This window comes from Macrotis lagotis, chromosome 7 (assembly GCF_037893015.1).
Source record: "Macrotis lagotis isolate mMagLag1 chromosome 7, bilby.v1.9.chrom.fasta, whole genome shotgun sequence".
NCBI classification, from domain to species: Eukaryota; Metazoa; Chordata; class Mammalia; order Peramelemorphia; family Peramelidae; genus Macrotis; species Macrotis lagotis.
Window position 1 is genome coordinate 95,993,507 of NC_133664.1, and position 12,876 is coordinate 96,006,382.

Genomic DNA, 12,876 nt, shown 5'->3' on the forward strand with positions numbered 1-12,876 from the left:
AAACACCCTCCCAGGCAGGACAGAGTTTGAATCTTAAGTGTTAGTAGGGTCAGTCACCAAGGTCTGCAGGAAAACCAGGGCCACCTGGAATGGGAGGAACATTTCTGTTGTGGATTCTTCAGATAATTCTGACATTAACACTGAGACTGAGGTGAAAGAAAATTTGAAAAAAAATAGCTCATTTCACACTGTGCTCTCAGGACCTTATGCTGTACTCCTGGTGTTGCAAGAGAGCAGCAACCAGGTGGAAAGGCAGCCATTGAACAATTTTATAACATGCTAGGAGCTGAAGCAATGAAGGTTTTTATCATTATATTCACAGGGAAAGACAAGTATAGGGAAAGTGGTATACTAGGAACCAATGGTGATTCATATTTTAGGGTGTTGTTGAAGTGTGAGCACAAATATTGTGCATTTGACAATAATGCTTTCAGAACCCAGAGAAATGCCCTGATATCAGAGCTGATGACCATGGATGGGGAAATGACACGAGATAATGGGGACACTCATGACACCAACAATATATATGCATCTGTGGAAGCATTCTTCTAGAAAGACTCCTAGATACATCAGGAATACTGCAGGGTAGATTTGTGAGGGAGAAAGAAGAAATCAGACAGAAGTAGGAGGAACTAATAGAAAAGGTAGAACATATAAAGGAAAAATTAAAGGAGGAAAATGATCAGGGTGAGAAGCAAAAGGAAGAATTTGGGAAGCAAATATATTTTACATGATTTTGCATGTATAATGGATATCCTATTTGCTTGCCCTTTCAATAGATTGGGTAGGGAACAGAAAAAGGGAGAGAATTTAATATTCAAAATTTTAAAAATTAATGTTAAATGTTAAATATTTTTTTTTAAAAAATGGGGAAAAGTATCCTAGAGCATTCACTGAGAGAGTAACTTGACCCAGGTCAGTTAGTAGCCTTTATCTCTTCTATAGGGTACTGCCTTTCTTCTAATTACATCCTATTTAATTATACATATATAGCATAGCTCACCTAGAATAAGAACTCTCTCTTTGAGGGCAGGTCTTGGTTTTGCTTTTCTTTGTATCCTCAGGGCTTAGGATAATACAAACCACATAGGAGGCAATTTAAAGGAAACAGTTCTGAGTAATTGCGAAACATAATCATGTTTCTCAGTGAATGAATACATTCCTCCCCTTGGCAGAAAGAATAAGAGCAAAAGGATGCACAAGATAGGTCAGGTCTTGTATCAACTGGTCTTTTTTCATTCTTTGTTACAAGGAAAGTGCTGCTCCCTGGTGGGGGAGGGATAAGATCTAGAAACAGTTGAGATGTTAAAAAACCAAAAGGTATCAGTAAAATGATTTATGTCCAGATTTATTGAACACTCATAACACCCATTGCAATAAGAATCACTGATCTCTATCAGGTACAGAAGAGCCAAGGAGGGGCATATGTGATCACAGTTCTGCCTGAACACACCTTTCCAATTTTCTGTGCTCCTCATCTCTTCCTGGAGCTGCTAGGATAGGGTCTACACCTTTCTCAGGAGAGGAAAGAATCAGGCTCCAGATCCCTGGGGCCAGATGTGTAGCCATTGGGAACCTGCTACCAAACCAGCTGCTGCTGCTGCTCCCCACCCCCAGCCTGGGCTGAAGTGTTAAGCCTCAGTTCCAGCTTCCCAGGATGTTTCACTTCTCAACCACACCAAAAAGTGGGGGATCTAGCAGTGACCAGAAGATCAAAGAGATTGAGAAACTGTCTGCAAACACCTTGATTTGTTTTCAATCATTAAACAAAATGGGATCTGAGTGTAATCAGTTCACCATCAGGACAAACACAGATCCAGGAACCAAGGGCAGGAAATCTGAGAGCAGATACATCTGGACTTTGAGGATGGGGGTTGGGGAGAGAGCTGCTCAACATCAGAACCAGAAAGTGTGAACAAGAACACTTCTCTTCCGTATTCCATAAGTACTTTCTAAGTGATAAATAATTAATTTCAAGTAAATAAACAAACAAATAAGAGAACCAGGTTCTTATAGGAGTGAGTTTGGGCTAGGGGAAAGGGCACTGATCTGGGGAGCTGGGAAACTGGATGCCCTGGGTCCTAGCCTTAGACCTGCCATAATCCAGGTGTTTGTCCTAACCTCTAAATTTGCTTCTTCACTTTCAAATGAGGGAGTGGGACTGAATAGTGATTAAGTACCCCCTCAGATCTATACTCCTTATGATACAAAGTTCTAATGCCTCTAACATTAATAATCCCTCTAGGAAGCTTGATGTTACTAGGTAGCTATTGCTTAGAAGATAAGAGACAAAAAGTGTCCACCCACAGGAAGTAAAAGTTATGTCAGACAGAAAAAAAAATTTCCCCGGCTTAGAGGGATGTATATACTTTCTTAGGGATGTAACCCAAGAGTTCCTCTAAAATTCTAAGGTGAGACTGAGGGAAAGGAGCACTTAGGTTATTCAATTTTATCTCCAGGCATTCCATTACCTGTATACATCCCATCAGTTTATAGAATCAACGATTCAGAGATTGAAAAGATTCTTAAAGCTCTACTGGCCTCACTTGGGAAAGGAGGACACTGCAGGTCAGAAAGCAGAGGTGAGCCATCAGCAGAGCCAAAAGGTGACTTCAAATCCAGTCAGATCTCTGATTCTAAATTCAGTGCTCCTTCTGTAGTTGTTGTTCAGTTCCTGAATTGGGGTGGGTTTTTTTGTTTTTTTGCGAAGATATAGGCAAGGTTTGTCATTTTCCTCTCAGGGTCATTTTTACAGATGAGGAACTGAGACAAACAGGGTTAAGTGACTTGCCCAGGATCACACATCCTAGCAAGTATCTGAAACCATATCTGAACTCTTGAAGATGAATCTTCCTGACTCCAGGTCCAGCGCTCTATCCACTTTACCACCCAGCCAGCCCTTTTAACAGTACCATGCAATTATTTACAAATAGTTGTGAAAACATTCTCAAAGTCTATCCTTCTTCCATCTTGTATCTCCAACCAGTAGCAGAGAACCCAAGGTCACATCTTCTTTAGGCTCCAAGGTGCCAGTTTTAGGATTTGGTACTCCCCTCAAGGAACTATGGTGACTGACTAACAGTATATCTAGCACCTATCTGAACTGGATGAAAGGGAGTCAGATGTACTCAAAAATTCAAAAGCTAGGGATTTTAAAAAAAACCCTGCTTGCAGAAAAATTTGTCAAGGAAAATTCAGTTTTTTGTTGTTATTTTTCCTCTTCAAATTAGAAAACAAAAATATTCTGGTTCCCTTCCATCTCTGCTTTCCAGTTTCATTCTAAGTCTTCATTCTTTATATAAAATGAGCAAATTCATTTGTTTGGCAGACCAGGTTACTCATAATAAATGCATTCATTCTTTCCTAAGTAAAGTGACTTCAGCTCTGAAAAAAATCACTAACAATTATTTAATATATACTTTAGTTTTTACTCCAATTCTGAGCTTTTCCAAGAAAGAAAAGAAAGTTCCTCCTTCTTTCCCATGGCTCACAATATCCATAAATTGTATAGATATCAAAGTATATCATGAATCACAAAAAGGATAATCAAATGTTAGAATTGAGAGAGGTTATGACTTATCTGCAGACTCCTGATCCAAAGCACCCACTAAACCCCACTGTTTCCTATCCAATAAACTCAATCTCAGGTCCTAAGAATATTGGACTCATTCAACAGGGACCCATCTTTGAGTTAGTCTCTTCGTTCAGTTCCATTTATAAAAAGAAATATCATGTATTTGGCAGGGGCCTAAGTGTGATTGGGGAGAAGGAGGGAGGGTTTGCTAAAAATTGAGAATTCTTTCACTCCTTCCTGATAATGAGTCCTTCTCCCTTGGGGCCCAGGTCTACCAGGGAAGAGGCTAGTTTCTTGGGCTGGGTCCTTGATCAAATCCAATATGAAGGTCTTGGTCTAAGAGTGACCAATTTGTAGAGACAAAAGAACAAGAAAACAGGGATACAGATGTGGGGAGGCCATCAGGGTTGACTGGACCTGAAATCAACAGAAGAGCAAAAGGGCTGGAGAAGCTGAAAAGAAAAAAGACAAAATGGATAAACAGACATAAGATATTTGGGTTTCCCATGATAGCAAACACAACTGAACCCCTCTCCCAAGTCCACTACTCCCTTTCCCAGTGCTTCACTTTCCCATTTTTAAATATTGGGTCTCTGTTCCCGTTCACCCCAAAGAGATGAAACAAAAAAGGGAATCTTCCACACTTGAGTACAATGCACTGGAATAGAGCAACCTCTGCTTTCCAGTAGGCCTCCTTGCTCCCCTAACCCAGTAGGGGATTAAAATCCTTCTCTTCCTTTAATTCAAATCAACAAATGTTATTAAGTAGCTTGCATATGTTAGGGGTACAAAGGCCATGCTTATACTCTACCCAAGGAATACAAGACCTTAATAAATAAGTATAAATTTATACAAATTAAGGCAAAGTGATTTCACTAATAACTATGGAGGAGAAGGAGTTGGGGAAGGAAAGGCAAAGTTTCATGTAAGAAGTGGATTCCTAGGCTGTACGCTGGGGAAGATGTCAAAGATTCTGAGAAGGTAAGGAAGAAGTACAGCCCAGATATGGAACATTTGTGGGAAGTTGAGAGATGGGAAGTCTTATATAGAAAATTGGTAGCAGGCCAGATTGACAGGAAAAGAGACTGTGTTAAAGGGAAGGTAATATGAAATAATCCTGGGGAGGGAAGTGGGAACTAGGTTGCAAACAGTTTAAATGCCAAGTTAAGGATTTTGTATCTTCAGCTTTGAGAGAATTAGGTAGCCACCAAAGGTTTTTACATTGGAGGTGACATGATCATATCTGTGTTTTAAGAATTCTATTTAACCATCATGTGGAAGATAAATTGGAAAGAAAAAAATGGTGGCAGAAAACCCAATTAGGAGGCTGAACATTAGTTCAGGAGAAGTTGCCTGAAATAGGATAGCAATATGAGGAGAGAGGAGGGGATGCAAAAGATTTCCCAGTTTGGGGGCCATCTACTCTATTGAGCTTCCCCTAATATCCTTTCCCTCCTTAAAATGTTCTCAGAGTGCTTACTAGACCTCTCTTTTGCCTCCATCACAGATCACCCCGCATCAATGCCAATTCCAGTCACTTCTTTATGATAGAGTAGTATACAGTTCAAAGATATTTTTGTTCTCAAAACAATGTGGAGACCTCTAAAATCTATGTATATGTATCTCCATTAGACTATGAGTTACTTAAGGAGAGGGTCAGTGCTATTCTTTCTCTTCCTGCTCTCATCACAAAGTACCTTGTGCATAATTGTTGAACTTAATTATCTAGAACAGACTCTAAAAGTCTCAGAAAGAATGGACTCATCCAGTCAATAACAGCTCACATTAACTTTTGGGAGCAAATATAAAAGAGAACATTTATACTCCAGAAATTAGCAAATGATACAAATCAGGACTTGATTCACTTTGCTGGTTGTTTAAACTTAAGGAAGTAATGAAGAAAATGTTAATAATGAAGATTAAACTTAAAAGAGTGTTTTGCTTATCAGAGAACCAGTTTACCTACACATCTCTGGGTGCTTCATGCCTACTCTACACAGTGAGGAACCCTTTGACCATTAGGACCATTGGGGATTACCTGGGCCAACTCTGCTGATGTAGGAAAGCCCCTCTGTACTATTCTCTTTACTATTCCTCACCACTTATGCAACTCTCTATCTCCTATATCTCCCAAACCTATACTACTAGTTTGCCAGAAGCATCTAATCCTAAAATGTTTGCTGACCTTGCAATTAATTGACCTAACTCAAAATGTTTCTTCAGTGACTGCTGGGGAGAGGCTATAATATTTCCCTTTGAGCTATGGAGTTATTATTGTAAAGAGGTTCATGAATCCCAATGCACACAAAATAGTGTCATTTTGAGTTTTCTTTAGCTCCAACAAAATGTATAATGTGAATGTGAACAACTGATGATGTTTGTCCTTGATTACAACATCAGGGAGGTAATACCATGATGTGCATATGAACTGGATTTGAGTGAGGGGGTACTGTGCTAAGTCACCAGCCTCACTTTCTTCTCTGCAGCCATCTGGGTCCAGTGGCCTGATAAGAGTCAGGATGACTAGAGATTACCTTGAATGTGAAATAATCTGGCTTAAGTGACCTACTCAAAGTCACAGTAAGTGTCAAGTGTCTAAGGTCAGACTTGAACTCAGGATCAGTGCCCTATGCACTGTACCACCTAGCTGCCCAAAGTGAATGTAATTACTATCATGTGGAGGATACCTGAGAAAATTTTTTATGTTAAAAATAAAGATCTTATACTCAAAAAAATATAGGGGAATCAATGTTCCTGGAGTGTTTCCTTATAAAAGGACTTCCTTCCTCACCCCATAAAAGACCCAGTGTTGAAGGGGAGTAGAAAAAGGGAAAAAGTCCCCCTTTGCCTGAAAGGGCTGTTAGGGTCTCCATTGCCTTCCCTGGTACCTCAGACAGGTGATGACAGCTGGTCACTCCCACAGGAATCGGATATACCAGATGGTCTCATTCTTCAACTGGGGCCCAAACAGAGGATTCAGTTGGGCCAAGATGGCAATCAGCCAGCTACCAGAAGCAAAGACAAGAAGATGAGTTTGAAAGGAATAGAAACCTCACCCTGAACCTCAGACAAATGAGTTTATCTAATATGATAATTTTTCCATGCAAAGAATGTACTGTGACTCTCCTGTTGATCATTAAGGCTTGTGTTTGAGTTGCTTTTTTCCAATAATGAGACTGCCCTATGACTGAGCACATGTGTTTATGTGATAACTATAGCCAGGATATAAGAAAAAGCCTATGTCCATAAATCATTGCTCCCTTGCATGGCTGACTAGGACACAGAGAACAAACCCATAATTTAAGAGTAACCAAATGCTCCTAATAGCCCAAAATGACTTAAGATTTCTTGAGGATCTTCTAAGATCTGAACACAAAACTGAACACATTGACTACAGTCCTGGAAACTGAACTTAGTGTCTCGGGGCCCTAGGCTCATCTCTGTCACTAATTGATCTTTGGTCATTGGACAATCAGTCACCCACCAAATGTTAATTACTTGCCAGGCATTGTGTTAGTTTCTAGAGAAACAAAGATAAAAACGAAAGCAGCTCATATTGAACCACTTCCTTTCCTGAGGTCTCAGTTTCTTCAACTATAAAATGAGGGCATTGCACTAGATGCTCTTTAAAGTTCTATAATTATAAGTTTTCAGCTGGTGTCCAAATAGAGGTTTTGGGTGAGCCAGGGTGGTGATGGGCCAGTTACTGATGATAGAAAAAAGATCACTTTCCCCTTTTTTGTACATTTGGAGAAAGAAGGCTGGTGCTAGAGATTCCGAGGATCAGAGTTGAGACACTCCTTGTACTGAGTTCATCATTCCATTCTATCCCTATTTGATCAGATTAGCCTTCCTAGAGGAAGAGAGTAATGATAGCTCTTTGTAGCTTACTACTTCATACCCTGGGAAATAAGCATCATATATATTATTAGTCCCATTCTACAGATAGAAAAATTGAGGCTTGGAGAGATGATGATGATGATGATAATGATGATAATGATAGTAATATCTAGCATTTATCTATAGTACCTTAAGGTTTGCAAAGTGCTTTATGAATATCTCATTTTTATTTTCACACCAATCCTGGGAGGTAAGGACTATTATTATTATTTTCATTTTACAGATGGAGAAATTGAGGCTATAAGAAGTTACATGGTTGGTAAGTGTTTGAGGCTGGATTCAAATCTTCCTTGACTCCAGGTCCAGTAGTCTATACCCTTCAGCACCTAGCTGCTTCAGATCAACAAACTTGTTTAGTCACCTAGCTAATAAACAACAGGCATAGAACAAACATGCACATGTCTGACTTGGAGTCAGTACAGTGATTTTTCCATATACCAAAATGCTGCCTAGTAGGAGATAGGTTCTTGCTTAAGAATTATCCTTGCCTTGGTTGAAGTTCAAAATCTTACCAAAAAAAATGATTGTTGAAAACTTACTGTTGCATGTACTTGGAAAAATAAATTGGTAAAATGTTAAAAAAAAAAAAAGAATTATCCTTCCTTCATAATTATCCTTGCTTGAGAGTTGATAAAACCAAGGTAGTGGTTTCCCTTAACAATCAGACTAAGGATTGGACTTCTTCCCAACTCTTTCCTTAGGCAGGATACCGATAGTCATCATTATCTTTACTAGCACTTCACCCTCCTTCCTTTTCCTAGTTATATCTGCTTTAAGTAATCCTTAAGTCCCAGATAAATTTCTGCATAAAGTGAATATTTGTAAATCAGATTGCTTCCTCAACTCATTTCCATTTTAATGGCAAGGTCTCTATTTTTCATTTTGTACTGCTCCTTACTGAGAGCAAGAAAAACTTCTATTCAGTACTCAATATTTTTAAACCTTGACTCAACAATCCTCAAATAACAACATTATAAGTACAACAGCAACTGGCATGTAGATCACACTTTTAAGATTCATTATCTCTGGGGGCAACTAAGTAGTACAATGGATACAGCATTGACCTTGGATTAAGAAGGACCTGAATTCAAATCTAGCCTCATATACTTGACACTTGCTAACTGTGTGACTCTGCACGAGTCAATTAACCTCAATTGCCTTGCCCCCCCCAAAAAAAATTCTCTGAGATTTATTATCTCTTTTGACAAATATTGGGAGGTAAGGAAGAAGATATTATTATTACTATTATTATCCCCATTTTGCAGATGAGTAAATTAAAGCTAGGTGGCAAAGTGGATAAACCTGTAAGAACTAGGGCAAGTCATTTAATCTGTCTGCCTGTTTCAACTGTAAAATAGCAATAAAATAATAACAATGTCACAATGTCTCCCAGGTTTGTTGTGAGAATCAAATGGGACAATATTTGTAAAGAATGTAATACAGTGCATGAAAGGATCTATTTAAATATTAGCTATTATTATTAGAAGGTAAAATATCTTATCCCCAACAACTCCCAGAAAGCGCCAAAGTCTGGAGAAGAACCTCAGGTCTCCCAATCACTAGTCAGTTTTGTTTTCACCATATCGTGAAGTACACAGATCATCAAGGATATTCAAAGAGAAGGAGATTTTCTGAGTGTCCTATCTCAGTCATGTACCAGCTGTTCTATTCTATGTATATTACTTAATCTCTCTCAGTCTCAGTTTCCTCATCTATAAAATGGGATCAACAACAGCACTACAGATTTGTGGTGAGAATTAAATGAGATAAATGTTAAACACTCTACAAACCTTAAAGTGCTATTCATGTTAGCTATTACATCATGGGCAGGTAGATGACATAGTGGGTAGTATGATAGACTTGAAGTCAAAAAGACCAGACTTTAAATCATGCCTCAAGGACTTATGAGCTTAGTGACTCTGGGAAAAAAAATCACTTAGCTTCTCTTTGCCTCAGGGTCTTCATCTAGAAAATGTGATAATAGAAATACAGGGTTGTTCTGAGAACAGACTGTAACAATATATATACATATATATATATATATATATATATATATAATCACTTTGCAAATTTTAAAGAGCTTTTATTATTATTATTAGCTATTACTGTTGTCAAACCACATTAGGTTCCTATGTTCTATGAATGTGGGGACCATTGACCAAGAGATTACAGCTCTAGGGTGGAGATATATTTCCTATTTTAAATCATTTGGAGAAATAATTTATATTGTCCCCTAGTTTAAATTTCAAATCTGAGTAGCAGAAGCAGTTGTACGAGAGCAGGGACAGAAGAAATAGTCTAATCATTTGCAGGCTGAGCACGCCAATGGTAGACAGTATTTTGGGGAAGTTGTACTGAATCTATATGTCAGAGAGGAACTAAGACAATCTGTTACTGGGTTGAAAGCTCAAAGACAGTAGAACCAGAACTCATATTGTACTCCCTTGTTGGATAATTAATATAGTGACACACTGCCTTTCATTAAGGAAGGCAGCCAATTTGGATTGGGTCTCTCCTGTGTTTCATGCTATTCCTACAAAGTATCATCTGCAGACAGTAATGCAAATGTATTTGTTTTTAAATTGTCATGTATTGGATTTTCTCAAAACAGGGGGCCCCTGTAAACTTTACCTCACCTCAGAGAATCATAGAACATCAGGATCAAAGGGGCCTAGTGACCATCTAGTCCAAAACTTTTCTGAACAAGAATCACACAATACTAGCAAACTGTCATCCCAACCTTGCCTCCTTGAGGTGTACCAGTGCAACTTTCATAATATTTTAAATGCTTAACAGAAGCAAGATGAAGCCTGGCAGAACTGGGGATGTGGGAAAAGACAGATAAGGAAAATAAGTGGTTTGGGTGTGGACTTCCTAGAGAGTTACTTACAACAGGTAACAGCAGACAGCAGTGGTGACCAACATGGTAATGATTACCCTGCAATGAGAGAGAACAAAGGTTAGGATAGACAGGTAGGCTATGCAAACAGGTAAGAGTCCCTTGGCTCCAGAGCTGCAAACCACCAATCAGAGAGGCATCTGGAATTGCAGAGGTAGAGCAGAGATGTCCAAAGAAAGAATTAAAGCCAGTAGGATTTGTAAGTCTATGGAAGTCAGAACCAACTCTAGAGCTCAAAATTTAAAGAGAAAGGGGTCATGGAAAAAAGAGGCTAGGTTTCACAAAGATACAGAAGGAAAATGGACAGAGCAGAAGATATATATAAAGTACAGTGAATTGTTTTATCAAAATCCCAATCAGCTACTTTTCATAAGCACATGGAGCAGGTAGGAGAGATCCTTAAAACACACCAGGAGGGATTTTAGTCAAATCAGAGGGAAAATCTCAAATCTGTCAGTCAGTAAGTAGTTATTAAGTTTCAACTGTGTTCCAGGCATCTTGCTGAGAGATTCAGAGGCATAAGGCAGTGTAACCCTGAAATAGATTACAATGAACTGAGGAATCATCTACTTCATAGGAAATTAGTTCACAAAGAGATTTTTCTAACAAACCTGTGAAAAAGTGAGGGTAGGTGTGGAAGATGAGGAAACTGACTCTCAGAGAATGTTAACTTCTTCAAGGCAGGCATTGTATAATTTTTCATTTTTCTATTCCAACTGATTAGCATGATGCCTTACACAGTCACTTGACTGGTGTTTGTCAAACTGAAATGCTTCACCCAGGGTTTCACAACTAGGAAATAAATGGTAAAGCCTGGTCTTCTCTATTATACCATACTGACTGAGAAGAAAGTCTCAATAGAGTCCCATTCCTCTGGCCAGAAGTAAAAGGTAGATCTGCCTAGTAGTCTGGAGTCATTCTCCCCACCCATCTAGCAAACAGTCATTTTACAAAAGCCTGGCTCTTCCTGACTGTTTGCTCCCTTAAATCTTTTCAGTGATCTTTTCTACCAAGGAGTTAGCAGCTGATATCCTGGCTGCGGGATCTTGGACAAGTCACTTCACGCTGTCTATCTCAGTTTCCTCATCTGCAAAATGAGCAGGAGAAAGAAATGGCTAACCACTCTAATATTTTTTGGCCAAGACTCCAAATGGGGTCATGAGAAATGCGACATAATTGAAAGGACTTAACAATTTTCTCTACCGAGTCTGACATCCTCTAATTAAACTATCAACTTCAATGGGGAAGGTTATCTTGTTTTTCAACTCAACACACAGGTGATTGCTCGCTTCCAAGGTGCAGAGCACAGTATTAGGCGCTGAAAAGTTAACTCCAAATATTAGTTAAGGCATGGTGTGGTGCTTCCCTTCAGGAAGCTTACAGAAAAGACAGTTTTTTCCTTAGGCATCCTTCTCTGTAGTTCTCGGGACCAGGGATGGAGGTGCAGCATGAATTCAATAAATATTTACTGACTGAAGCTGTGGCTGGAATGGAGAACTAATGCAGTGGGGGGGGGGGTTGAAAGGAAAAGAGTTGTGGGTGGGTATAGGCCTTAAGGTAGGAAAGAAGGGCAGGGGCAAATGAAAAGGTGACTTGATGATTGGCAGGTAAGTGCAGGGATAAGGCTTAAGAGGACTAGAGAAAATGAAGGGGAAGCAGGGTAACAATCGGGGACTCACGAAGGCGGCGGGGGAGGGGGCAGAGAAGGGGGGTACTCTTACCCACGATTGGGCCCCTTGGGCACGAACCAAGGCCCGGCAATACCGATCAGGCCCCAGAAGGTGGTGAAGATGATCACGGGGACAGCGAAGGAATGAGCTGTCATGGCTGGAGAGGCCTGGAAGGGCTGACCACCAGACAGAGGGTTCGGAGACGGGTTAGGAGGCTAGCGGCCCGGGGATGGGGCGCTCCCAAGCCTTAGGAGCCGAACCCCAAGCGCGGAGTCGGATGTCTCTGCCTTTGATTAAGCACCCAGATTTAAGAAGTCGGCTAGCGCAGCTTGCGGAAGCATGCGCAGTGGCCTCCCTGTGTCTCAGACTAGGAGTCGGAAGGAAGGATTTTAGGACCCAGATAGGATTCGCGATGTTGGGTCTCCTCTTCAGTAATTGCACCATTTCCCTAGCAAGCCTGGCGAGGGCGGAGCGTCTGCTTGCACGGGGGGGGGGGGGGGGGGGGGGGGGGGGAACAAGATGGGAAGGGGTAAAATGAGATTAAAACCAATCTGCCTGGATTCTTTCCGATTCTTCTCCAGATGGGATTGCTATCCCACTTTTTCTTCCTCCTTTTCACAGAATTCATGGAATGTTACACCTGGAAGCGACCGCAAACATCCCCTGGGACATCCTCTTTTCTTAGATGAGAGGCCCAGAGAGATAAATAACTTGCCTACTGCCGCACAACGCCGAAGTAGAAAAAGCACAGATTTGGAGTCCAGGTTCGACTCCCAGTTCTGCTGCATTGTGTGGCCTCGGGCAAGATAGCTCACCTCTCTTCATCTGTAGAA

At 40.3% G+C, this 12,876-nt stretch overlaps 1 protein-coding gene across 3 annotated transcripts in view; it reads right to left on the minus strand.

The window, feature by feature from the left end:
* LOC141492767 (V-type proton ATPase subunit e 2) overlaps positions 1-12,450 on the minus strand; it is a 35,256-nt gene extending 22,806 nt beyond the window's left edge. For 2 of the 3 annotated variants that reach the window (XM_074193421.1, XM_074193420.1), the window contains exons 1-3: positions 12,095-12,450; positions 10,365-10,412; positions 6,463-6,579 (exon numbers count right to left, since the gene is read on the minus strand). In XM_074193421.1, coding sequence (XP_074049522.1) covers positions 6,486-6,579; positions 10,365-10,412; positions 12,095-12,198 — 246 coding nt within the window. In that variant the 5' untranslated portion in view covers positions 12,199-12,450 and the 3' untranslated portion in view covers positions 6,463-6,485. Of the gene's footprint in view, positions 1-1,332; positions 4,027-6,462; positions 6,580-10,364; positions 10,413-12,094 lie in introns of those variants that run through there. The other variant, XM_074193419.1, reaches the window with a different exon arrangement.
* Between the last annotated feature and the right edge of the window lie 426 nt (positions 12,451-12,876).